The sequence below is a fragment of the Anarrhichthys ocellatus genome, unplaced genomic scaffold (genome assembly GCF_004355925.1).
Source record: "Anarrhichthys ocellatus isolate YVR2014 unplaced genomic scaffold, GSC_Weel_1.0 scaffold6, whole genome shotgun sequence".
Lineage (NCBI taxonomy): Eukaryota > Metazoa > Chordata > Actinopteri > Perciformes > Anarhichadidae > Anarrhichthys > Anarrhichthys ocellatus.
The window spans coordinates 3,459,622-3,487,127 of NW_022280036.1; the positions used below are offsets into that span (position 1 = coordinate 3,459,622).

At 40.1% G+C, this 27,506-nt stretch overlaps 2 protein-coding genes across 3 annotated transcripts; both read left to right on the forward strand.

Annotated features, from left to right (window-relative positions):
• Positions 1 to 3,007: 3,007 nt before the first annotated feature.
• On the forward strand, positions 3,008 to 15,367 carry LOC116383239 (alpha-protein kinase 3-like). 2 transcript variants are annotated; one of them, XM_031846935.1, is made up of 15 exons: positions 3,008 to 3,054; positions 3,599 to 3,712; positions 3,822 to 4,047; positions 5,626 to 5,747; positions 6,102 to 6,219; positions 6,442 to 7,693; positions 9,602 to 11,711; positions 12,050 to 12,197; positions 12,337 to 12,464; positions 12,568 to 12,603; positions 12,700 to 12,974; positions 13,166 to 13,254; positions 13,373 to 13,590; positions 14,117 to 14,165; positions 14,269 to 15,367. In XM_031846935.1, the coding sequence occupies exons 3-15, from the start codon at positions 3,920 to 3,922 to the stop codon at positions 14,582 to 14,584; spliced, it is 4,989 nt and encodes a 1,662-aa protein (XP_031702795.1). In that variant the 5' UTR covers positions 3,008 to 3,054; positions 3,599 to 3,712; positions 3,822 to 3,919; the 3' UTR covers positions 14,585 to 15,367. The 2 variants fall into 2 exon arrangements, with proteins under 2 accessions (XP_031702795.1, XP_031702794.1); XM_031846934.1 differs by having other exon boundaries at positions 3,019 to 3,276.
• A 6,021-nt stretch (positions 15,368 to 21,388) lies between these two features.
• Positions 21,389 to 26,579, forward strand: sec11a (SEC11 homolog A, signal peptidase complex subunit). The gene is made up of 6 exons (XM_031846904.1): positions 21,389 to 21,574; positions 22,068 to 22,177; positions 23,667 to 23,816; positions 24,075 to 24,194; positions 25,912 to 25,969; positions 26,080 to 26,579. Exons 1-6 carry the CDS (start codon positions 21,524 to 21,526, stop codon positions 26,128 to 26,130), a joined length of 540 nt encoding a protein of 179 aa, XP_031702764.1. The 5' UTR covers positions 21,389 to 21,523; the 3' UTR covers positions 26,131 to 26,579.
• The last annotated feature ends 927 nt before the right edge of the window (positions 26,580 to 27,506 follow it).

Genomic DNA, 27,506 nt, shown 5'->3' on the forward strand with positions numbered 1-27,506 from the left:
TGAGCAGCAGAGATGTTATACTGTGTGCAGAAAAGGAACAAAACATGTATATTGCACGCCTGTCAATCCGATAATATTTTGCATAATTCATATTATCTTGTTATATATCAAGTGTGTGTGTGTGTGTGTGTGTATCCCTACACAAAGTTTAATTGAAGTTAATTGAAAATGGATAAAGGCTAAATGTATCCCATTCATCATAATGGCCATCGGCCCCTGTCTAATCTGAGTGTAGCGCAACATTAACTTGGGCCCATTAGTCAATATAGGCAACATACTGTATGTTTACGGTCTGTGCATGTGATTGGCTGAGGGCAGTGTAAGCAGTCACGATGTGTGTGTGAGAGTGTTTGTGTGTGTGTGTGTACGTGTGTGTGTGTGTGGCACACAGCTGTCCTTGGAGGCCAAGTCTTCTCCTGTTTCGGCTTCCTTGGAGCTGACACTGGTGTGAATATCCAGAAGATGATGTCACAGCCTCAACAGCGGGCCAGACGGCCGTACAAAGCCAAGCTCAGTTTCCACAGAGACCTCTCAAACATCAAAACAATCTGCTGTCATGCTCTGCATGTGTGGTGGAGGGTGTTTGAGGGTATAATTGGCACCGGGCCACCCTGCCAGTAAACTCTCACGCCAGAGCCATACAGGTCTAGCTAAACTGCTATCACTCAATCGAAATGATTTATGTATCTGTGATCAAAATCCCATTTATAATGGCCTCCATCCGAGTTTGTCCACTGGTGCACCCCTCTCCCCGTCTGTCTGTGTCGACACCTCGCCACTCACCATGTTGGATGTGGGTGCTTTAATATCCCAGTTAGATTAGAACAGCATGTTCCCATGCAGCTGATGTTTCATGTAGCTTGAAGAGTAGTGCTTTATCTCAGGAGTTTATTTGATCCACGGGCAGCACCATCAAACTGTTAATTCCCACTTTCTACAATAACAAATTCACTAGAATAGAAGATCCGGTCTTTATTTTAATTTTTTCAAACCACTGACCATGATAATAGGCTAATCGCTTTTTAAAGTTATTTAGAAGCATCATTTGTAAGAATTATTTTTTATAAATCAATAATAGAGACTTCTACAGCTCCGTCAGCTTGTTGTCGGGTTACTTCACCTGGTGAAAAGTCACACCTGTTCATAACAAAAACATTGCGTCTGTTCAATTGCACAGAAATATTAAACTACATTGACATTCGTTTTGGCTGACGTACGTGAATGAAGAGCAGATGAGGATTTAGTGGTGAATGCAGGTGTGCTACGATGGCCAGTTTACACTTAAACTCCCCCAAAAAGACAAGAGGGACAAGAGGAAGTTGTGGGTGAAAGGTTTATGAGCACATGCTGAAAGGTCACTATTTATTGGAGGTCTATGGAGCTGGTAAATAAATGCCACAGCGAAACTGTAGAGCTGACAGTTGTCCGACCTGCTTCATACCTTTTGGTCTATCCCCATCTCCTCTGGCATCCTGAACAACAACAGTCCTCTAGACCTGGCTCGTCCATTACCACTCTGACTCTAATGACTGATTGTAACAATTTACATTTGCCTCGCAGTGACCTCTTTCTATTTCTGACACTGCACAATTATGTTTGCAAAAGACAGATAATGGTATCAACAAAGCCAGAGGTAGTGATCTCGGTGAGCATCATCTGTAGCCCCATCTAAATCTGCCAGACTAAGCCACAACAGGATTTTGAGAAGCGCTATACATAGAAAAGCATGAGGCAATGGGCATGCAATGGTGAAATCTAATAATTAGTTTCAGGGAAATGGGTGTACTATGACGTAGTTGGCCAAAATAGGTGGAAAGAAGCGACATTTGGATGTCTATCTAAGTAGCTGAAGAATCTTTCCTTTCCATTCGTCCTATTTTTTTAACAAGATTTTGACTTATGCCAAACAACATAGTTTCTCACGTGTTTCTGTATCGTCACGTATGTGGTACAACATTAGGAAATCTCTCTCCAGCCATCAGCAGTTGGGTAACATACGGGGGGTATTCACTGTCAAACAGAGTCACATGACAGCGTCTGCCGTCCTCTGCAGTGTTTCCAAAACCTGCTGTGCATTGATCTCTCTGTACACACGCCGTCCAGAGTATTCAGACCATGCTGAGGCAACTGTGTTTTCTAGCCCCAGAGGACTGGCAACCAGTCACACACAAGGCTCCGCCGCCCAAACATGTCTATCACTGCAGTGTGTGTGTGTTTATGGGCTGTGTTTGTTTATAGGAGTCGCTCATGAAATCCATTCTAAAATAACTATGACTGATGTCCATTGTGGGGGGTTGAAGATCCCTTTCTCATTGTTAAATCTGTCATTTCTTCTCTTAAAGTTTTCCCTTATTTTGAAATGAAATTCTCCAGTTAATCTTGGTCATTAAATTGAGTCACCTACCTGCCAAGAAAAGTGGAAAGTGTTGGATTTATAGAGGAAAGTGACGGATGGATGGAACAAAAAATTGAAATAGACAGAGAAGGATCAAAGGCGTGTGTAATATGAAGCGTGTATGTGGTAACATGAGAGAAAATTCAAGATTGAGATCTTTGAACTTGATTTGGGGGGAACACACTCCATCAAGCTGTACTTTATAGAGTACTAGTATCAATTGCAATCAGTTCAAAGAAGATTTGAAGGATTTACAGTTTGTTTACCGTGCAAAAGATAAGTTTGAGGTAAAAATGAAACATTCATAACGGTAATTTAAAGGTAAACATTTATTTCTCAATCTTACAGGTTAATTAACTTTTCTCTTCATTTTGATTAGTTTGATGAGATCAAAAATGCCAACAGGGTTTAACCAAACCAACTCATCCTGTGAAAAACAAAAATCTAATTAAATTGCTGATCGCTGATTTGTGTGTGTGAGAATGCATGTGTGTACGTGTGTGTGTGTGTATGTGTGCATGCTTGTGTAAAGATAAGAACCCATAGCTCGTTGGCAGTCAATGGGATCTGCCTATATAAGGCTGTTCTATTCCTACTGCCTTTCCACTGGGGAGCCAATGCAATTGTCACTCACTGGACAATGCATGCCAGAGAGCTCGGTAGGCTTCACCGTCTTATATTATACTGAAGAAAAATGTGCTTTTATCTTTTTTTTTTAATTACATAATTCCAGAAAGAACAAATGGGGAGGAAAAGCAGAAAAACAGATTTAATTTTAACTCCACACTTTTATGTTTGGAAAGTGACCTTGTGAGACCGGACTGCAGAGAGAATGTACAGCTCATATCAACGGACTAAAGAGTGAAGGCATCATTCTCCAGGTTGACAGACTCATGTGATTCTTTGCTATAGTCTGTACAGCCAGCTACTGACCACACAACTGCTCCCTCTCTTCTCTGAGTGCATGTAATCCATTGGACACAAAATAGAAAAAAAAACCCTCACCCTGTTTTTTATATACTCTCCTCCAATTCATGGAACTACCAAACCCATAAAGACCTTGCATTTGACATGGACTTACTGTGGATAATGATTTTTCTTGTTTCTATACAGACCTGTTACGACATGGCTTTTAGCTTGTTTTATAAAATGGTCCGTAGACAAGTTTTGGAAAGTGTGCTGTGCTCTTGTGCCTATTTGCAGGCCAACTATAAATAGTCCAGCAGCCTACGCATGCTCATGTTTGATTGGGAATTGCAGTGCCTGAAGGCAGTGCTGAGGGGTGTCTGTCAAAGGAGGGAGAGAAACTTGTGAATGGTGAGTTAAATGTATAAAATAGTCTGCTGAATGTTGTTTATTATATTTCAGTACATTTTGATGTAATGTAACTTTCTGTTGTGCTGTCTGTGATATTGTTTCCTTTCAGCTCTCATTAATCTCTCTGGAAAGCCCAACCAAAGAATAGTGACAACACAAACTTTTTTTCTTCTGGAGTCTCCGGAGTATTCCTTTATCTGGTGAAAAATGGATTCACGGAGGACGACACCACGCTCCTCTTTTGGCAATGGAAGATCCAACAGCGGGGATGATATCAGTGGGAGTAGCCGGCCGAGTAGCTGCAGCTACCTCTCTAACGTGAGGCCGGAGAACAGGTACAGGACTCGACACTAACCCAGTGTGCTGTGCTACCTGCTGTTAGTCCAACAGCAATACCAATATCATTTTCCTAACCTGGGATGGACTTGTGTGGCATATTATTATTTTGTTTGTTGCCATGGTCACCCGAGTTTAGATAAACAGCATCTCAGTTATGCACCGTGGGCCCCATGTCATATCAAGCATTACACCAACAACAGCTTCTGCATTAAAAAAAGAACTGTTCATGGAACAACCTATGCTGACCTTTAGATTCCAGACACAGAACTTGTTTAAAAGTGTCCTGTATTTTCTTTTCTTATACACGAACCCCTCAAGTTATTTGGTAAAAGGGTGATATGCAGCACTATTGGCTTCTGGGAATATAATTATAAGAAACTAGAATTTTGATTCTTTGTCATCTTCTGTTGGCCCTTAACGAGACTATTGCTCGTGTGATTCATTCCCAAAAAAATGTGAAGTACTTAATCACTGCAACATAATATGTAAAGATAATGTTGGTGGAATGGACCGTGGTATTGTTTGCAGCTGGAATTGAGACCATGAGCAAAAACTATTGGGAAAAAAAAAAATCTGACATGATGAACAGGAAATGCTGTTTCCTGTCAAACTCAAAAGTTTATAACATGTTTTTGCTTAAAAATGTACGTGTCGTAGCTAAATTACTGTAGTATTTTTTTTAAACTCCAACAAACAGCGGTTGCAGGGCATCCACAGTAACTTACTTAAGTGAGGCTGCATTTAGTATTACTGTCTTGTTCCGTTTGCTTCATCACAAGTAACATGCAGTGAAGTGTAACAGTATCCGTGCACTGACCCAACACTGAAATGGATGTTAACACCAAGACACGTATACAAGCCGCACAATAATGCTGTGATAATACGCATGCAAGCCAACATACATGTACATTTATTTTATTATATGTGTGGGATGTTTCTTCCACATTTCCACATGCAATGGTGGGTTGATATTCTTTAGCTATTACATTTATGGTGATGTGTTTAATTTTTCTAATTAATATATCTGGACTAATTAGGCCCTCTAGGGACACAACAAATAGCTATTCATTCTGAACTTCAGAAGCCAAAGATCACACAAAAACACTTTCTTTTCTTCCTTTGTTACATGGTATGCATGAAAAAAAGAATTTGTAAGAACTGCTCAACACTCGATACACATCTTAGTCTAGTCTTAATTTGTGTCATTGATGTCATTGAAGGCTCAATTCCGACTTGGCTTTAGTCACCAAATCAGCACACATTTGAGAAGTTGAAGTCTCTTTTTTCTTGGAGTAATGCTCAATCATAACTAGAACCTGTCGCTCTACCCAGGCTCTTACCATAATTTGCCATAATTTAGGATTGACTTTTTCCAACAACCGCCATACAAACGTATGAACCTATTGAAGGCTGCAATTTTGAATTCAGTCAACCTTATAAATCATTCCAGCCAATGCGTTTGCTCTTGAGTCCGAAAAACTGTCCATCTATGTAAAACAATAATCCAGTATGTGCGGAATCATTAAAAGAAATGAAACTACAACTTGACAGACCGGCTCTCCTCTCTTGCACAGGAGCACACTCTGCAGCATGATCGCACAGTTAACTGAGGAAACCCAGCCCTCCTTCGAAACAACCCTCAAGTCAAAAGCTGTGTCTGAGAATTGCAATATGAAGTTCTCGTGCGTGGTTACAGGTAAACACGGCTTCGTTGTTTCACTTTGCATGGCTTTACACCAGATGTCTGTGACCTAATGGAAATGTATTACAGGAACATGCAATATCACGAGGGACTTGATGAAAAATCAGTTTGTAGCAATTTAAAGGAAAAGAACACACCAAAATACTGTTCTACCTCTGAAAAAAGACTCAATATAAATCTGATTCCACGATATTTAGCATCTGAAAGATATTCTGATAGTCTAAAAGTCAAGCTCTTTCTTTATTCACAGTGCAGGGAAGCAATTCCAGGATAAACTGCTACCTTTCTAAGTTGATACCGAAATTGTTTGCCCTGATGATCACATTTGTTTTCATTTTTTTTTTTCAGGATACCCTATTCCTCAAGTCATTTGGTACAAGGATGATGTGCAGTTAGACAGATACTGTGGACTTCCTAAATATGAAATCTTCCGCAACGGACAAAACTATTCCCTGCACATCTACGAGTACGTATGTTTGGAAACACTGATATGACATCTGAATGCACTCGTTCTACCAAAACAGTACAAACTCTCAATAAAGAAATTTAAATGACTACACAGCAACGGACACTCTGTTGGAGCTTATGTCCTGAGCAGAGTTTAGCACACACAGCACTTTTGTCCTTTTGTTTTTGTCAGGGATAAGTCATTTTAATCAAGGCAACTTATATTGACTTTTCTTTGCAGTTGCACTGTGGAGGACGCAGCTATATACCAGGTCTCAGCCAGCAACAGTAAAGGCATTGTGTCCTGCTCTGGGGTTCTGGAGGTGGGCGAAATGAACGAGTTCAAGATCCACCAGCGCTACTTCGCCAAGCTCAAACAAAAGGCTGAGATCAGACGCAAGGAAGCGGAAGGTAAAGAAAACCAGGAGCCGCTACGAACCATCAGTCCTGACCGCACACTGAGGAAGCGCCGCTCCACAATGGAGGCCTTTCTCAGCACGCCAAGCTCCATGGAGGATGAGGGCATCGAGGAGAGCCTTCAGGCTGTGGCTGTGGACACTGAAGCCAGGTTACAGGAGGCCACTGTGGAAGAGGTGGAGGAAAAACCAGTTCCCATCACCAATGGAGCAGTGTCAGCTGTAACTAATAGACAGACTATCGGTGAAAGTGGGCACAAGAGCGGGACATGTATATACGACTCTGCCAAGAAGATTTTTACTGCACACCAACCCAGAACTCCCTTTGTCAAAAAGAAGATTAAAATTTCCAACAGTACACCAGAAGAGCGGCCATCTGAGGGGAGAAGGGCAACAGATGAGACCTTAACCTCTGTAGCTCTGGCCTGCACAGAGCCAGTTCAGTCTGAGGGGAATTCAGAAGAGTTTATGGAAGTAGAGAACGTTGTTAGTTCATCAGTTGTAGATTCAGACTCCAGGAACGTGACAGAACGACATCAGAAATCAGGAACAGAGGAAGTATTGCGTGCTGAAAGGCCTTCAAAGGGTGAAAACATATGTGTTGAGGAAGCTGTTCCTTCACAGAAAGTACAACTGCCTGCCTCAGTACATGTTGCTCTTACATCTACAAGTCATACTGTTTCAGGAACTGAAGGTAAAAAAGCTGCAAAGCATGAGAAGAAAGCTGGACGTAAAGATACTGAACAGAATTTGGAAATGCAGAACCAAAGTCCTCACAAGACCTCAACGCAGCGACAGTCAAGTGCTGCAGCAGCGTCCCGACAACACCGAAGCACAGTAAAGGGTAACATTTCTAAAACGGAACATGTTGAAGTCATGGATGTGGACGAGAAGTCAAATACTCCCACTGGTGGATCCTCAGCACACAGAGACATTGAGTCAGTGAACACACCACGTAAAAGCAGAACCTCTTTACTTCAGCGTCCACGTGAACAGGCTGGAGATCAGCTGTCTGAGAAGGAAACAAGCCCCACCCGAAAAAATGTGTCTGTGTTTCGGCCGGCGCTGCTGAACGAGGTAAGCGAGCCTTTTTCGCATGAGCTCATGAGCGCTTTGTGCTGCCAACACAGGCCTCATCGGTAACACAAGCATCCTGGAGCTATTTATAGCTTTTACAAGTATGCCCTGCTGTGTGACAAGAATTGAATGACGCACATGTTGACAGATGCAACAGGTAGATTCATGCGTTTGATATTCTTAGTTCAATGGTCTGAGAGTTGCAGTATTCCTTATAATATGAATTCAGGGTTATACTTTGGCACTCTGAAAATATTATGGTACATGGATTCAGCAGATTTTCGCCTGAGCAAAAGTTTGACATTTAGGGAAATGCATTTATTCACTCTTGCAGAGAGTTAGGTCAGAAGAAGATAGATTCCACTCTCATGTCTGTTACATCTAAAGCAATAGACAACAGATGATTAGCTTAGTTTAGCACAAAGACTGGAAACAGGGGGAAACAGCAAGCCTGGCTCTGTCAGAAGGTCATTTTTGTCACACTTTTATTTTTTATATGGATTTAACAATGAGGTATATTATGTTAATTAGTGCACTTTAGAGGTGCTGGTAGATCTATTTTAATATTGGACAGAGGCAATCTAGCTGTTAACTCCTGTTTCAAGTGCAGTGCTGAAGCTAGCAGCTGCTGGCTGTGGCCCAAGAGCAAATATGTAGGTTATGCAGACAAAAAAAGCAATTTCATTTCAGATGGACTTAAACAGACAGGCATGAGATCTTTCAATTGATCTTTGAATAAGTGCATTTCCCCAAACATCCAACTAATTCTTTCAAAAATGAAAGTTAATGGAGGGTGTTGTCGTGGTGACCTGATTGATGATTTCAGGCCTCTATAACTACATTCAACCGATACATTTGGCAACAGTCTATATAAGCACTTGTTTTTCTATTTGGATTGTGTCTCTTTATTGTCCACTGCTTATGCAATCCTCCTGACTCCAGCTGCATGGTTGAATACTGACGGCACTGAGTGCTGAGACAAAACACTGCACAGCTGAAGCGCCTCTTAAAATGATTCGCATTCCTTTCTGGCCACACTTAAATATAAAATAGCCCCCCTTACTTGTGAATAGGCCTCACTGTGTCATCATTAGATAAAAGGGAAGGAGGGGAAAACAAGCAGAATTGAGCGAAGCCGCAGATTTTTTATCTAATTTATTATGACATTGAATATGACTTTATAGTTAAGTATTTTTATGTTTTGCAGTTGCCTTTTGAAGGAACCTATGGGCAGAATGCAAATTACCCATACGCTATATCATGGCTTATCTCATCTGACATATGACACAGGGTACCTCTTGTGCTAATTTAAAAAGTGATTCAGCTCAATTACAGACTTTATGGGGATTTAAAGCTCAACCAACATGCTTGTATTGCAGAGATGTATGGAAGAGAGTCGTGCACAGTGCTTACGTTTCGCTATATGCCAGATATATCACACTCCCGTGCAGGTTTTTCACTGCCACAGCAAAAAGTAGGGTCTCGAACAAATGTTATGTGCTGGATTTGGATTATAGGTTAAGATGAATGTCAAAATGGATTTTAGAATCGTTTTCATATTTAAAAAATGTAAAAAGAACGATTTAAGAAATATCCTATGATTTGTTTACAGGCATCGTTAAGCTTCTAACATGAATGCAAACACTAATGTGGCAGGTATTTCACTGAGAGCCATGGGGAAATTGCATACTGGTGAAGGAAAGGTTTCTTGTTATCATCACCTTCTATCTTTTCTCTGGTTCATGAATTCCTTTTTGCTCCAAGGTCTTTCCAATCCATTCTCTGTTTGTTGCTGGTTACGCTGTTGCTGTTTTTAAAATTACATGTGTTTGTCCCTGTTCTGCATAGCCAGGGATAAGGGAATAAGTATTTACAGCATGGAAACCTCTGCTTGTATTTTGCCCCAAGGTTACACAGGCCCATGCAAAGATGAACAGGAATGATGCACCTGTCAGCCTTGAGCTTCCACCCAACCAGATGTATGCGCAACCACCACAAAAGACCGGATCAGAGAGAGAGACCATGGCAAATGACATCCAGACCCCGTCTTTGCACTGTGGTCTTCAAGTAGCAATTGACAAAATGACACAGGACACATGGGATCATTCCAGGGGATCAAATGAAAGCCATAGGGCCCTTTTTACAGACATACAGAAGTCACCCCTCCAAAGCCCTGGTGGTGGTGAGAACTCCAGAGGGTGTAACGTTTCTTCCAGCGCCCAGCAAAGCCAAATGAATACAGCTATAAAAACTGTTGAAGGGACAGAAATACAAGTTGATGAGAAGGTAGAAGGCAACGAGGTAGGTAAGTTATTAGGGCAGTCTGACAGCGTGGCTCCAAATGAGAAGATAGTTGAGATGGAGACTGAAAGTGCTGCTCTGATTGAACACATTGAAAGAGAAAAGACCAAAGATGCAGCAAATAAAGACACTGATGTTATCATTGTGGATGCATCTAATAAAGAAACTGAGAAGAATGAGCACATATTAGATATGGAGGAGGAAACTAGTTCAGAAACACAGGATCTACAGTCATCTATATTGCAGCCTGCAATCCCACTCCCGACAAAAACTTCAGAAAACACAAACATGTCCGAACTCCAGATAAAAGAGTTCCAGGAAATTCCACAACCTGTCACAAAAGTAATTTCTGTAGCTGAACTTTTGAGATCACAAGTAAAGGCTCTTGAATCCACACTGGTAAATTCAGTGACCGTCTTACCGGTTCATGCTGGCTTTATACAAGATCCAACTCCTACTGTGACAGAAACATGTGAGGAGCTAAAAGAAGACAACAGCAAACCGACAGTGAAGAAGTCGATGTCTGACAGGAAAACTGACACGGGTATTACTCCTCCCAGAATCATAAAAGAAACCCTCATTGAGGTTTTTAATCAGCTAAATAAAACTGACCAGGAACAAATTCAGTCTCAAGGTGCAACTTCACCGCCTGTTCAGGCTTTACAAAACCCATCTGTAATCCCTCCCATCTCTGTCACAGACACTGGCATCGCTACAGAGAATGCAGGACTTCATGGCAGTGTTGAAACATATCATGAAGGTGTCATGGACATTTGCCGGGAAACTGGAGCCTCAACTCAGGTTCCTCTGAAAGATTGCCCTGTTGTGTCCCTTTCTGGGAGTGAACATGTCAAACAAAATCTCCCTCCTTCGACCTCTAAGGATGAACTGACCAAAATACTTTCATCTGGAACTGTCCCACGAGAACCTGGGAATCCACTTCCAGTGACACCTATAAAGGCCGGCGGTCAAGAGTCAAATATTACAGTTTTGGAGCATTCCAAATGTGAACCTGTTCAAGGCAAAGAGATGGGAGGTACACTAAAGTTAACCCCCAAAACTAAACTCAACTTCCAAACTGAAATGGGGATTATTGAAATGAATTCCACAACACTAGATCAATACAAAATGGAAGAACACGACGCAAACCCCAGTTCTTTGCAGAGTGTACAAACGTTTCCCACTAAAGGTGTACTTGGAACAGATACAGAAGAGAATAATCTTCACATTATTCAGCAGGACAGCTCAGTGGCTGAGGAATTTTCAAGAACTGACTTTTTAGGCAATCCAACTCCTGGGGCTAGTCCATTGTTAAAGAAACGAGACTGTGTTTCTCCCATTCCTTCTGCTACTCCGCAAGAGCTAGCCTCTGGGGCCCGACGCAAAATCCTCGTACCCAAGGCCAAACCTGATGAGGCCTCAGAGGCTACATCACCGGTTGATAACCAAACTCAGAAAAAGGAAGTTCCTACAGAGAGCAGCAAGCTTTCCACAAGTCCAGTGACCCTCGCTGTGTCTCCAAGCCTGTCAAGACGGTCACCTCTACTTCAGCCCCCTGTCGAGCAAACCTGTCCTGCAGAAAGGCGTTCTCCGCTCTTGAGCAGAAGGAAGATGGCATCTGATACTCAAGCACCAAGCCAGCCGCCCGCTGAGGAGATCCACACCCCAAAAACTGAGGGGAAACCTGCAGAGAAGGACAAGCACGATCCATTCAAAGGTACAATAGCCAAAATAGTAAATAGCTTGAACAGAAATTGTTACTATGCGCAGCCTATGAACATATGTCTTACTTTGGCAGTAAAAAAAATCATGTATATTTTGTTTAAGACAGGCATGGGGTTGCAGTGAATATACTGACATTTGCGTTCAGCGCCATACTATGTATTTTCTATATATAAGCTAAATTATACAGCAAAGAAATGTTTGCTATGTAGCATATCGCAGATACAGTATATATCAGACTGGATACATCAAGGTTGCTTGACAGTTAGAGATAGAAAGAAGATAGAAAAGTTTCTTCACTATGCTGTCTGTGTTGTGTCTGTTACCCTCCAGCACCTCAAGTTATTCGTAAGATCAGGGGTGAAACCTTCGCAGATGCCTCCGGACACTTGAAACTGTGGTGTCAGTTCTTCAACGTACTTAGTGACTCTACAATCAAATGGTACAGAAATACAGAGGCAATTGCTCAGATTAAAAGAAGGTAAGTTTTCAATGGTACTCCAAAGAAAATCCGCAGTTTCACAAGAAATGTCGTATAATATGGTTCTGTGTTTTTTTTATAAATGGCAAGAAAGCACGCAAAATAGGAAGACAAATAGCTTTTCTTGTTTGTTTCTCAGCGCAGGGGATGAAACTCAGGTCAATCTTGCCATTGTTCAGGCAACATGCAAAGACTCTGGTGTTTACGGATGCACAATCACAAATGAATATGGGACCGACTCAACAGACTGTCTCCTTAGTGCAGATAGTATGTACTCTTTTACCTTACATTTGGCATGAAACAAACATTTGTCCTTGCATTACTGGACCACAACAAGTCTCATTTTGATTTCTCTCTTACTGTGTTGCAGTCTTGGCTGGAATGTCCCTACGTGAGGACCTTGGTGGTAAGATGAGACTTTACATGTTTAGATCCTAGTTTTTTCCAGTGTCAGAGGCCAAATGCTTTTCTGACTGCCCTTCTTACATTCTTCTGTATGCAGTTGGAGAAGAGATCGAAATGACACCCCTGATATTCAACAAGGGTGTGGCTGATTCTGGCATCTGGGGTAACAATTTTTTTGGCCGTATAATGATGCAGGAATCTCATATTGGTGATGGCTGTTCTCATAAAGTCTGGAGGGCAAAAGTCATCTATGGTCTGGAGCCTGTGTTTGAGTCTGGAAACACGTGTATCATTAAAGTATGCAACCCCATCGCCTATGGAGGCAAAGCAGAAAGCTGCCTTATAGAAAGGAACCTGGACGTTGTTAAGCAGGTATGTAAAAAGGTTTGATTTATTCGTGTCTTCTTAGATTTAGATATATCATTCAATAAGCTTAAAAATCCAGCATTAAAGGGAATCAGTCTGTAGTCATTCTTGCCACCCACATAGGATTACTGAGGCATAAATTACTGATGTAAATTGAGCATATCTTTACTGGCTGTTCTCCAACGTTCTGCATACAGAAGTGTAAAATTCAGAACTTGGCTCGGGAATACTGCAAAATCTTCTCCGCAGAGGCAAGAGTGATTGAAAACTTTGGCCCCTCGCTTGAGTGAGTGTGAACTCTCTGTTAACTCTTCCTCAACGGTTAACGTCTTCTTGAGTATCATATACGGTACACAGACTATCAAGCCTCACTAAAAGTTAATTATGTCATCTTTGTCACACAGGGTGATCCCAGTCTACCTGATGTACCGACCAGCAAACACTGTCCCTTATGCCACAGTGGAGGCTGATCTATCAGGAGTCTACCAGAAATACTCTGTCCTTGATAATTCAGGCAAAATAGACATGACGTCTGGCTCTGAGGCGGAGCAGAAGTGCTGTGCCCTGCAGCACTGGATCTTTCAGTGGACCAATGGCAGTCTGCTTCTCACTCGACTAGAAGGTAGGCTCACACTTGAATTCGACAGGGCAATGTGAAATTTATGTTTTCCCCAAATTTGTGGCAAAAGTTTTTAATAATATAATGACGTATTGGGACGTGCAATGCTATGAAACTGAGGCCCCCTTCTTTATCCTGGTTCATCCCACAACACAACAAGCATTTATCAAGTTTTTATTAAAATCAGTAGCATATTGAATTAAAGAGGCAGTGAGCGTGTGAAGCTCAAGATTGGTTGACGGATTACACACATGTTACCATTACTAATGAAGTAAAATGTTGCTTGCAATAAAGACTTAAAGGAGGCATGTGTATTTTGAACACCTTCGAGTCCATTAAACACGATTTATAATGCAGCGTTATATTTACAATCAGAATAAGACTCAACTTGTATTTTCATTTTTTTCTACCTCTTACATGTTTAGTGCTGGAGTTAATGTGGTGAATATTCACATTGCATGTCTGTCACATTTGAATATGTTTCCTGAACAACAGAAAAATGAAGTAATTACATGGTGTTGTTTTGCAGGTGTTGACACCAAGATCACCAATGTTGGGATTTCAGTTAAATCGACGGGGTTAGTATAATTATGTAGTGAAAACCTCATTTTACAGGTAATTTACATTCATGCTGACCACGATCATGACTGTGGCATTTGCTTTTGTTGTGTGTTCCTGCAGGCATCAAGGTCTGTCTGTTGAAGGGAATCCCAAAGTCTTTGAGCAGTTTGTCTCCCAGCACCAGTGTAACTACTTCTGTGGTCTGCTCAGCCTGAGGTCACTAAAGGTCCTGGACTCTTTAATGACGCCATCGAAGCCGAAGGGCTCCCGGAGTCCATTACTTCAACGCAAAGTGTCTGCTGGCTCCTCCAGCCCTCAGACTGGCCGGAGAGCCGCTGGCAGCCCCAGATTGCCCAGGAAGACTGAGCAAGAGGGCGGAAACACCCCCACTAAACAAAAAGCTGCTGATGCTCCCAAACTTGTCAAGATGGAGTAGAGTAATCATCACTCAATAAGACATGAAAGATCACTCAATATCAGTGGTATAGAATTCCAATCAAATTCTATTGACTTTCTCCACGATGAAGTCCTAAACCAGAAATGGTTCACTGTATCAGCAAAGCAGTGCAGGGAGAAACAAAAGAGGCTGATGACGCCTCTGTTTCTAAGAGAGGTAAAAAAAACAACTTCAGAGACCAGGAAAGAGATTATTAAATATTGTTTTGACAGCCACCATTCCTTGCCATTATCACTCATAGTGGATCGATGCCCTTACGTGTTGTACTGATTATCTATTGTTTCCTACGATCAACCAAGCTTGGGGTTGAAACTACAGGGAAGTGTAATGAGAAGTAGCTGTCCTTGGTTTGTATTCTATCAGTCAATGTACCATTGTTGGTCACAGATTGTGAATCCCAATCTCAGGTCAGTGTATTTGTACTAAATGAATTTGCCAGATAACACTTTTTGAACTGAAGTGGCATAATATGTAGTTTATTGTAGTAATCTGAATGTAGGGCAGTTATGTCAATAGTAAAGTCAAGTCATAACAGATACACAGTACAGCACATTTTTAAGGCTGAGTAAACAAACTATATTTTTCGGTTATGTATCAAGCCAAATGTAGCGTCACGTGACACTGTTGTAGGGTGGCAAATGGTGCTGTGCTTTTATATTGTAACCTGTCATGTTTACTTGCTGTTCTACATTGCACTGCATTTTTAGAAACTGCACCTTTGAATGCAACTGGCTGTAAAATAAAAGATGTGATTATGCCTTGTACGTTCGTAGAAAGTGCTGTAAAAGTGCATGACGTACTGTTTGAATTTTGAGTGTCATTCTTAATGGAAATCAGCATATTGAGGAGTGAGCTGAATCACAGCAACTAAAGCATCCCGCTCAGTCTCTCTGACATCTGGACTCACTCATTATCACATCGTCTTGAAAGATAAGTAACGCTGTTATCTTAGTGACTCCGATTATCTGAGAGGACTCTGTCACATTTCTTTCTGTCATACTGACAAGAACCTGTTATTTATAGCATTTCCATGAAGTGAATTGCCATATTTGCGCTGATTCCTTTAGACAATTATAGGAAAGCAACACTTTATTTTTATCAATATTCTTTCAGCTACATCAGAATTTTACAAAATATGTAAAGCTGACCTAAGGGGAGCATGAATGTACAACACAGCCATCTTAGGACAAGGACTTGGTCATCAAAAAATGAAAGGCCTTAAGACTTGTTGGCAAGACAAAAGACACTCATGGAAGTTAAAACGAGACTAAGAAGCTACTGCAGTGCTAGCTGCTCGGTGTCTGTACTGTATGGGTAAAACAATGCTTTGAGCTAACATGCTAATATTTAGCATGTCATTTAGGTGTGATACTGTTTAGCAGGTCACCATTCTGGTTTAGCATTGTAGCATGTTATCATTTACTAACCACCGCTAAATACAAGGTACAGCTGAAGCTGAGGGGAATGTCTTTAGTTTTTAGCTGGCATGTGGTCATAAACCAAAGTATTGGACACATTTAAATTTGACCTAATGATGGCACTAGATGAAAAATGAAGGGATCACCAAAGTTATTACGATTCATCCTCAGGAGGACAAGAATGTGTGTACAATCCATCCAATAGTTGTTGAGACATTTCACTACATAACACAAATATCAGCCTACAATTAAAGGACCGTCAAGGTCCGTAGGATTTATCCTCTGGGGTCCATAAATGTCTGTAAGAAATGTAATGAATTCATGTTGTTGTTGTTGAGATATTTCAGTTCGGACCAAAGTGGTGGACTAACTGCTAGCAAGGCTAAAAATTACATTGATTAATTACAGTAGATCCAGAATAATTTGTTTCATATGATTTGGAGTCAGAACAACATGAATACATTTTGAATAGATGCACTAAAGGATTCATCACTTTGTGCTGTAGGATCTTAATAATATCCAACATGAGAAAAGACTGTTAAAAAGGGAATCCTTCTTTCAGCTATGTCATGCTAAACATCACTACCACTTAGGGGCAAATCGCCTTCACAGATATTAAAGAATGACGTGTTGCATGCAACCAGTGTGTTGTTACAGGGTGAAAGGCTAACTTCATCATGATAATCATTTGTGATTCCTAGTCATTAGTGAGTCATCGTTTATGTAAGCAGCGGCCTCACGCACAAGTGTGAGCAGTGCCGCGGACCTAAATGTACACTTCACAAATAAGTTCACTTAGTGTCAATTCTGATGTTGTCCAGTAGCGTGAGAGCATCAGATGCTGCCAACAGAAGGAAGAGACTGTAGTGTGAGGTAGCTGATGCTTCTGTTACATAGTCCATTTTCTTACACGCAACTACTTTGTTATAATCTGCGACACATGATGGCAGCAGGGTAAAATAAAGTTTTGGCCTTGTACCGGCTGTGTAAGTGTGCCTCTAAAGTGAACTGAAAACACAGGCCTACCTTACAGCCTGTCAGCCTTCAGGACAAAACGATTTGTAACACAATGCACAATAGGCCCATGCATGATAGTCACTTGAAAACCAGGTCATAACACGTAATGGAATTCACAGACGTCCAGGTGCAATTAATGTCTTTGACGAAGGAAACAACCATCTCTGACAATGAGAACAAACCTTTAATTCAATGTAAATAAAACAATACTGCATGACATCTGGCTCACAGGTCTCATTAATTCATTGATTTCCACCACGTGTCCACATGGTGTTGAACATGGCTTCCTCCATTCATGACTCTATTCAGACGACGTGCGTATACATGTTTGGACCAGACACACGGACGACATCGCAGATGAACAGACTGGATGTAGTGTAATTGATGTGTGATAACAACATGGAGGAGATTGGACCTATCATGAAACAAGACACTCCTGCCACCTACTGTTTGTTCAATCACCGCACCATTGATGAAAATAGGACAAGTGAAACAACTTAGCTTGCACTAAGTTTCAAATGATGTCTGTTTTTAGTTGACCAAACTTTCTTTATGAAGATATTGAGGTGAATGCTTGATTTATCCTGGAAAGTGATCAAATAAATGTTTCACATTTGTATTATATTTTTCTTCTATTCTATATTTATGTATCTTGTAAATATTTGTAATAGTGTTTTTTGTATTTTTCTTCTATTCTATATTAATGTTTGCTGTACATATTTGTTATAGTATTTCTTATAATTTATTCAGCTACCAAGGTGCTCCATACTTGATTTGATTTTTTTATTTAATTTCTCTCTGTTTATGCACCAATGCACCAAAGTAAATAAATTTTATGAGAAAACCTACTTGGGAATAAATCTAATTCTGATTGTAAGTACTACTGCCGTTACAGTTTTTTATGGTACATTGGCGGGTTCCATGAGTCAAATATTTAGTCACTGATTATCAGTTTTCAAATGGCATTAATGAACAAGCACAATAGTAAACAAGTTGGGGTATAGTGCTGTAAAAAGTGACATACTCATCACAAAATACACACGGAAATAAAAGCATTAACAGTATGCGTAAAGAGTTATCCACAATACTATCACTGAGTGGCAAAAATATGTAAAATCAATATTATTTTGAAAATCAACTCGAATGTAATGTCAGTATCATTGTCGATTATAAAAATCCCATTTGTCTGAGAGGAATAATGACAATGACAATGAGACATACCTTAATCCGAATGAATTTCCTGCGAGGCGTTACAGAAATAATTATGAGCGAAGCATGGAAATTACAGAGAAAAGATGCAGTGGCACGGCTCTTCCTGCTGCACTAAGAAGCTCTGACCGAATGCTATGAAGAGCGCTCGATCGCTCATAGTAATCTCAGCATTAATACCAATGATAAGACGCAGCAAATGAGAGAATTGTTAGTCCCCAACTGTTGCAATGTTGTGTACATGTAGACCTAATTAATTGCCATTTAATATAATAGGACATAATATTGAGTGAATGTGAAGACCTCACACTCAGAGCCTGGACCTTTAGCACATTAAACACATTTGTAGAATTCAGTCTCACATTCAGACTCATTATGTGGCAACATGTAAAAAATATGCTCCTCCACGCAAAGATCTTATTTCATTTTTGACCGATATTATAGAATATCATCTTTACATTATGCCAGACATTATTTGTACAACATCAGAGCCACAATGAGGTGGCACAGTCAGTAAGAGCTCATTAAATCAAATGGAAGAACAGGAAAAACAGATACAGCGACATGTGTGTATCTGGCCACTCTCACAAAGCTGCCTGACCTCACATTGTTGTGCCTGACTGACTTCAATTACCATCGGCAGGCCAGGGTAGTTGTGAATATTTAGGCAGATTATATGAAAATGATCACACGTCCCTAAATGCCACAGACTAGCTGGCATTTGAAAAAAGTTTTATCTCCAGCCCACCAAAAGTCCCAGGCTGCCACATGGTCTCTGATGCATATCTCATGTTATCTCCTCTCATGGGGGAACATAAAGGCTAAATCTGAATAAAAGCTGTGTTGTGTCAATGCTGTGTATGCATGGGTGATATGCATATGATGAAGCGCTGCCCAATAGGGCTGAGCAATCCTCCTTTCAAATACTGCAGGAGAATAGGAGGTGTGGATACTAGATGAATCTGCAACAATAAGCTGTTAATCCTTCTCAATTAGGTTTTGCATAAAGCGCAGCACAGCCACTCCTAACACCTGGGTGTCAAGAGGTATCTGTAATATCTACAACAAAAATAACTGGGCTATCACCTGGTAACAATTCTGATTTATTCGAGGATATTCATATTCAAGAGGCATTGTGGACAACCTCTGAACAGCTTTAATCCTTTTTTAATATTGCTTTTGATGGGATGTTTTAAAAGAATAATCAAAACATGAGTTGGTATCACTTCACAACTACCATCCTCATTTGCTCAGAGAAGTTGCAGTAAAAGTTATTTTTAGATATATGCAGTAAACACAGCATCCTCTGTATGAAGCATGAAATAGAATAGTCAAGACATTAACAGATCACAACAATCTGAGGGAGTAAAAGCCACCTTAAACCAGCTGTGAAATTAAGTTTTTTGTGTGAATTCAGACAAATTTGAGTTACATATTTCTCTTTTTAAGAAATATGCAAGAAACAAAAAAAGAAATCTAAATACAAATTTTAGGTTAGAAACTGCTCAAGAGATGCGTACACATTAATGAATAACTGAACTCTGCAGTGTGTGGGAACTTGACAGCTGCTGTTGTTCCATAAGTGCACTTCGATATTCATACATGCAGCACATATTGCACAGAACAACGTTTTGTTACAAAGTTAGATTTATATTTTGACTTGCTTTTTAATTGATAACAAAACTGTAAAGGATTTGAGGTTGCCTCTGTGTTGGTTTGACAGATTGGATCATCTGTCTTTTACAAATCCAATTCAGGGGAAAAAATGAATATAATGCTTTTCAGGATACTCCTTTAACATTGGCACTGTTGATGAATAATCTTGTGTTGCACACCAACAATTATAAACATACAGTATAAGTATGTTTTTCTTCTGTGGAGAAATGTAAAACTTTTTTTATAATTCAATATCTTTGTGGTTAGAATTTATCATTAGGTCAATTTCCAAAACCCCATCTTAGTATGACATAGACCCCACCATATTTTATACAAATACAAACCAACCAGTGTTTGCTGAAACACACAGTCAACAGTCTCAGAACATGTTGTGAAATTACGTATATTTGACTTTTACACTGAGGGAAAAAACAATTAAGTATTAGTCATATAAATGCCAACATAAAACCAGACTTTTTAATGATGGCTCAAACAGGTGTGTAACACACATGTTGCTACAAATCCCCACACGCTGAGTCAACAAACAAACATGGCAGGTGGGTTTCAGCTGTGTGGTCACTAATTATGTTATCACTTACTCAGTCAAACGCACATCCTATCGGAAATTAGATGTGGTCCATAATAAAAGAAAGAAGTTAATAATTAGTGGTGTTGAAAGCTTCTCACTTGTTTGTAATTTGTGTTAGATTATTACAATCTTGACATGTACAGGTGTTGATTAAGGTTGTAGTGGAAAGTAAACTCGCCTACATTCCATTTGTGCGCAGTTTTATTTACAGAATAGAGTTTAACCACCTTCAAAGGTGGCCATTAATATGCCATAAATTATTATATTAGAGTGATTCTTTATATTGGTGGTTGTTTGGTTTATAATACCCACTGAGTCATAATAATTTTACCACTGATTGTAAGCTTAAGCTTTACTCCATTTTGCTCTCAATCAGAAGGAAATATTTGTATCAAAAGAAAGGCTCATGACTAATGTGTAATCTGAAAGGATACATTATAATGCAATATCATAACGTACATTCAGTATTAACCATGTACTCTTACACTTAGGCTACCTATACTTTGATATTATACTGTAGCAACCCACCTACACTTGTCCCTACCTTTTACATTTGTATGATCCATACTGTTAACCTGATATTGACACTGTAGCCCTATATATTAAATACATTTGGGTTTTCTTGTTTTCCTCGATTTGCAATCCTTGCACTTTAAATTGCAGCTGCTGCACAGCAATTTCCCTCTAAAGACTCTACTGGATCCACAGGGAACAATCACCCAACTCATCACTATCCCATTAATGCCCTCATTTGGCTGTCCATAATCTACTGCAAAACACCATTGAACAAACGTAGAGCTAGCAACCCGTTTCAGTTCCTTTTTGTAGTTTTGTCAGCTGCCTTCTGCTCTCTCTCGTATCCTGAACTGACACCTCAACACAGCGCCCACACGGGGCGGGACTTCCGGTAACGCGCACCCGGAAGATTTGGATGCAAGTTTCAGCGGTGGACCGTGCATCCATATGCCCACTACTTTAAACGTGTTAATGTGATTTAGGTGCTTTTTCTATCCAGTAGTATCCGCAACAATGTTGTCGTTAGACTTTCTCGACGATGTTCGGCGCATGAATAAGCGGCAGGTATGTAACCGAACATGAGTTTACTCTGATGTTACGACCGCCTCTTTGTACGCTGAGATACCGCTGAGCTAACGAGAACTAGCCGCTTTTTCAACCCTGGAGCCCGTCTATCACCTGTTAGCGACATAGAAAGTGCGCTGTTTCGTGCACATGTATCTCTTAAATGTCCCCTTTGCACTGCAGCATAAAATACACCTGGTAACCGTAATCAAACACGCACCCTGACTTCAGTGTAGCTAGCTGTGTCCCTTATTTTACCACTGTATTGTCGTGGCACTGTTCGCTGAAGTCTAACGTCAGATTAGCTCAACGGTACCAATGAGTCACCACTGGATTCAATGTTATCAAACATATGGTGGGAACATTCAAGAGTTAACAACTAAGTTGCGTCTTAAGTTGGTTAGTGGTATTTATAGCCATACATACACACTTGTGTTTTGAGGGGTTGTTATTATAAATGCAGTTTTAATATTCCTTTCTGTTTTGTTTGCAGCTCTACTACCAGGTGCTGAACTTTGGTATGATTGTTTCCTCTGCGCTGATGATCTGGAAGGGACTGATGGTCGTCACTGGCAGCGAGAGTCCAATTGTTGTTGTTCTCAGGTAACTCAGTCACATTTGTTGGGAATGTTAGGGTTCCTGTTCGGCCTTAATTTGGCATTTGTAGTCCCTGCTGATGGGATTTAGTGACGTGTGAATTCAAGTAGCTAACTTTCCGTGAGTAGTGAAGAACTTCCCAGGGTGATGGGTTCAGCATGAATAAACAACAAGTACTTCACCACAAGGGCAGTTTGTTATGTATGTATAGTAGGCAAGCCACGTTTGAAACAATTGTTTTTTTTTTTGGGGGGGGGGGGGTTCGCCTTTTCTCTCAGGCAGCTGTAAATTATTATTGGGAGACACTAAGAGATTGAGGACTTTGTTAGCACGCATCTGGAAATGTAAACTACATTTTACCACAACACATCTGATAGAATAAGTTGCTCAGTCACTGAATCTCATGGATTTTGTCATTTTAACTAGGATGTAGTTTTGCTGTAAACTTCTATAGCATCTCTCTCTCTCTGTACTGTACATTTTGTGATTGAAGTGGTCATGGGAGAGAGCGTCACCCAGACTGAATAGCACCAAATTTGAAGTCGTCAACAATCTTGAAGAATTGTGAATCCCTCTGTAGTGCAGAGTTAGATTTGGTTGACTTTCTTCCGGGAAAAAAAAAAAGCCAGGTATTTGAAAGATCACACGACAAACATCCCAGATTAGGGAAGCTATATTTGACCGTCTAAAGTCTATTTCTTTAGCTCCAGTTTTACCGAGCCATGCCAAACCTCTGAAAACAGAAATCATATGAAGTACAAGTCACCTTTTTGCCATAATTATGCTAAATACAGAAATATTTTTGAACAAGTCTGTGGAAATAGGATCATTCTTCAACACAACATTCACAGAATCACTTTCTGATTGTCTGAAAGTGTGTTTACGTACATTGTGTTACGCTGTGTGCTAATTGGTCCTCGTGCCTGCCTGTTGCTGGTCTACAGTAATCTGTAGTGAATAGTAACGACGTACACAAGCAGCTGATCAGCGATTGACCCATTGATCATTCTGTTAGTACTATTATAGACTGCTGTTCAAATGATGGCATGGCTCGTAACTCCCTGTGATTTGTCTCTTCTGCTCAATGATCTTTCGGTGAAGTCATTTTTTGTTACTGCAATAGGTTTTTAGTTCGGTCATATGCTAATACACCTTTTAGTTTTAAGTAACGCAAGCAATACAATCCCAGTTTAACCGATGATGGGTAGGGATGCCAATGTCATGATGCAGTTGCAGTTGGTTGGCTTTGCAAACATTACAATATGCTATTAGGCTGCATTTGTTTCTTCAATTTAAAACAATTCCACACTGCAAACGTTTAGTTGTTTTTTAACTCTTAAAGGACTCGCTGCCACAAGTTGTGTCTAACGTCTGTTAATTAAACAAAGGCTGAGATTGGCGTGGCATATTATTTCACACAAGTGGAAATGTTCAATATAAATGATCTAAATAGTGTTAACTCACTTTGATGATGTGTACCTGCCATTCATTTCAGTGGGAGTATGGAGCCAGCTTTCCACAGAGGGGACCTGCTGTTTCTGACCAACCGGGTAGAGGACCCCATCAGAGTCGGAGAGATAGTTGTCTTCAGGATAGAAGGCAGAGAGATCCCAATAGTACACAGAGTACTAAAAATCCATGAAAAGTATGAATACACATTTTATTAGTAGTGTTGGCCATGATTCATTTGTACCTTCAGTATCATTGAGTCCCATGCCGGTGTGTCAAACCCGAGAATGTCATTCACAGTATTGAACTGTATTGAAAAGCTATCTATAAATGCTCAGAGAGGACGCCGTGATATTTCACGCTCGTCATGCATCCTCATCCAGACACAGATGTGTTGAAAAGGAGGACTTGGTGTTCGCTGTGGTCTAAAATTACACTGGTGCTTTGTCTACAGGGAAAATGGAGACATTAAGTTCTTGACCAAAGGGGACAACAACGCAGTGGACGACAGAGGACTGTACAAGCAGGGCCAACACTGGCTGGAGAAAAAGGATGTGGTGGGACGAGCTAGGGGGTAAGTACATTGTGTGGAAGAAAAATCCATAATGATAAAGACATCTTAATAACACAATAGGACAGATAACTTCACCTATTGAAGTATCTTTATACAGACACCTTAATAACACAATAGGACAGATAACTTCACCTATTGAAGTATCTTTATACAGACACCTTAATACCACAATAGGACAGATAACTTCACCTATTGAAGTATCTTTTGGATATGTTTCTCACACAAAACTGGAGGAGAATTGCAATCAATGAAAGTTTGAAAAGTCAAAGAATATGTATTAAATTCAGTAGTCTGTATTGGCGAGATAAAACAATGCGTGTGCCAAGGCTTTGCTGGGGTAGACTCAATAAAAACAACACTTACAATCAAATGGTTCTAATCTCATTTTCACTGGTTGGTGAAAAAGAGAAGAAGGTCGTATGCAAAAAGCAGCAATTTCCCATCTTTGATGTTTAAGATTTGGGGATTAGAGTTGTTCTATTATTTTTGCTACTTAATATATATTGAACAAGGTAGGACTTAAGCAATTCATGCCAGTGAGAGGGCTAATGTAGGGAGCTCTGTCTGACGCGCCATGTTCAAACAAATAGCACGACTCCATTACTGCGTTCTGGTTGTTTATTGTACAGACAAAACAAAAAACCCTGCCAGATGTGGTGTGCATGATGCAATATTGCGGGAAAAACTGGACAACAGATAAGAACAAGCAGGTGCACGGGAAATATTAATTGCACCTCCACACACAGAGATTAAAGACGTCCGTTGCTCCTACAGATAGGAAGGGCATTGAACACATAGCTGTGTGTTTGAGCAGATGTTCATCCCGGAATACGGCTGTCAAGATCATGAAATTTGAGATAAATCTTCAAACAATTAATAGCAATTTACGGTTTAATTGTCTTTTTCATTCTATGCCACACAGCGGTGCTGTTAAGTTTGGCTTTGCAACTAGACCGAAATCCATGTTAAAGATTTGAATGGCTGCTCATTGAAATGATGTCGTGAATTCATCTTCAAATAGTTTGCTGAAACTTATTTTAAACGGCTCGTTCTAAATCTGTTGTATAGGCTGCCTGTAACAAATGTAACAAAAGTGCTCCAAGACTTTCAATGAATGTAGAAGTAGGCTTGAAAAATAAATATGCAACAGGGATTAAACGTACCAGCTTCAGCTCCCAGAGCGAGGACGGTAGGCACAGGAGAGACTGCCTCTTGAGGAGCTGCAGTGTTTATCAGAGGCAAACCCTGATAAATCAAGAGACCTGTTACTGGCACCTCTCTATCATCCTCTTGCTTTGGAGAGCAACAACCATGGTGTCATATGAGCTGAAACAGAAGAACCCGTCCAACAGGTCCTCGTGCTCAGGCAGACGGCTTATTTAACCAGCTGATGGAACTGCATCTATTTCACTTTCTATTTGTAACATTGGCTTTGATTGTGGAATCTGACGACTACGCAAAATGATTACGATCAGCTCAAACGAAATAAAGAACAAAATGATTGAGACAGGCCCAAACCATAAAGGTGTCTTCTGATTATATTTTACCATCATAAGCGGCAATCATTTCTGCTCTCTAATGTCTGAGTACATCCCTGATGCTAGCAAAAGTCATGAAAGTTTTTTTTATTCAGTGACGTAAGTTGTGGACCTTTTGTATACAGACATGTACGATGCATCAATCTCTTGACAGTAAGTTTTTTTTTTATCATCTCCAGGTTTGTGCCATACATTGGAATTGTCACCATTCTCATGAATGATTACCCCAAGTTCAAAGTAAGTTGGTCGACCCCATCGCACCTTTGACAAGATTTGCTTAGTTTTTAAGCTTGAACATATTCGGCATGTCCATCTAACCTGTTGAATCTCCTGTCTTCATTCTGCAGTATGCTGTTCTCTTCATGCTGGGTCTCTTTGTGTTGGTCCATCGAGAGTGAGACACCCAAACGTCACGACTCAAATAAGATAAACTACGTCCAGGAAACCTCAGTCATGCCTTTCAAAACAGAATTAAATTAGATTTTGTCAAAACCCAACTGGCTTTTTTGTACCATTTGTTTGAGCATTTTGTAGAAATGTGGATAGGGTGTTTTACATTGACAAATTCAAGCTTTAAAAATATTTTTGTGAGGGATCTCGGCTCGATTTAGTTTGAAATGTATCTTTATTTGTAATCCTCAGAATATGAAACCACATTCATCAAGAGGAGTTAAGTTGTGTTTCTTTTCTGTTGATTCATTGTCTTTGAAAAAGATATGTGAAGTATTTTATGAAAAGTGAATATGAATGACATTAAATATGAAATCTGGTTATGATCCACTCTAGGTTATTTTAACTCTTTGTCTCATTTTCTCATGTTACATTAAAAGCCACTGTCCACCCTGCAGTGATGACATTTATTTAAAAGCAATATCGGGTGATCGCGCAACAGCAATCTGCAAATATTGAAGACCTGTCACAAGATATTGCCAGTGATAGTGATAGCACACAAGATAGTGTGCCTACATCAACTTTTATTAATATACAGAATCAAATGACTTAAGTTTTTGTCTAGTATTTGTTTCAGGGAGTATTTTCTCATCTGGAAATCTTTTTGCAGGAAAATTGTTACTAATCCAAAATACTGTTAAGCAATACCTTTTTATAGAGAATTGTAAAATATAAAGTTCCTTAAAGTAAGATGTGTGTGATGGGGATGGATTTCATGCAACCTGTTTTTAATTCTTAAAGCTAAATACCCTATAAAACCAGTAGCAAGCTCTGGCAAATTAGGGTGAATTTGCCAAACTACCAGAAATAATTTCTTGCTTACACATTTTCATGTAAATTAAATGATGTAACGGGTTTTTTGATAATTTTCTCATGTAAAGGTCACTGGGGGGGTGCACACACACTGCCTCTGTGTTAAGTGGGCTTAGCGTTGAGTGTTGACCTTGTTTCTGTTTTCTTCTTCTACACAATGGGAGCACATCCCTGAAAGTGTACTTGCAGTCAGGATGAAATTGTCTGAGGCTTTCCAACGCAGCCATGTAATCATACAGTAGTATGGATCAAAATATAGCCATTTGACTAAAATTGTATTCGGTCGTCGTCTCCTCTAGATCCCAAAGACCTTGATCTTGTCTGTTGTGTGGAGCTTTTTATCTCTTTCATGTTCGGACACAAAAGCATGCTTCAGTGGTCACAAATGGACATAATGAATCAAACAAGGATTAGGAAATTAAAATATCAAGCAGTCTCCTTTAAAACTGCTTTTTTGATACAACTTTGTATAGTTCTGTTAGTAAGCTATTAGTTGAAGCATGAGCTTCTA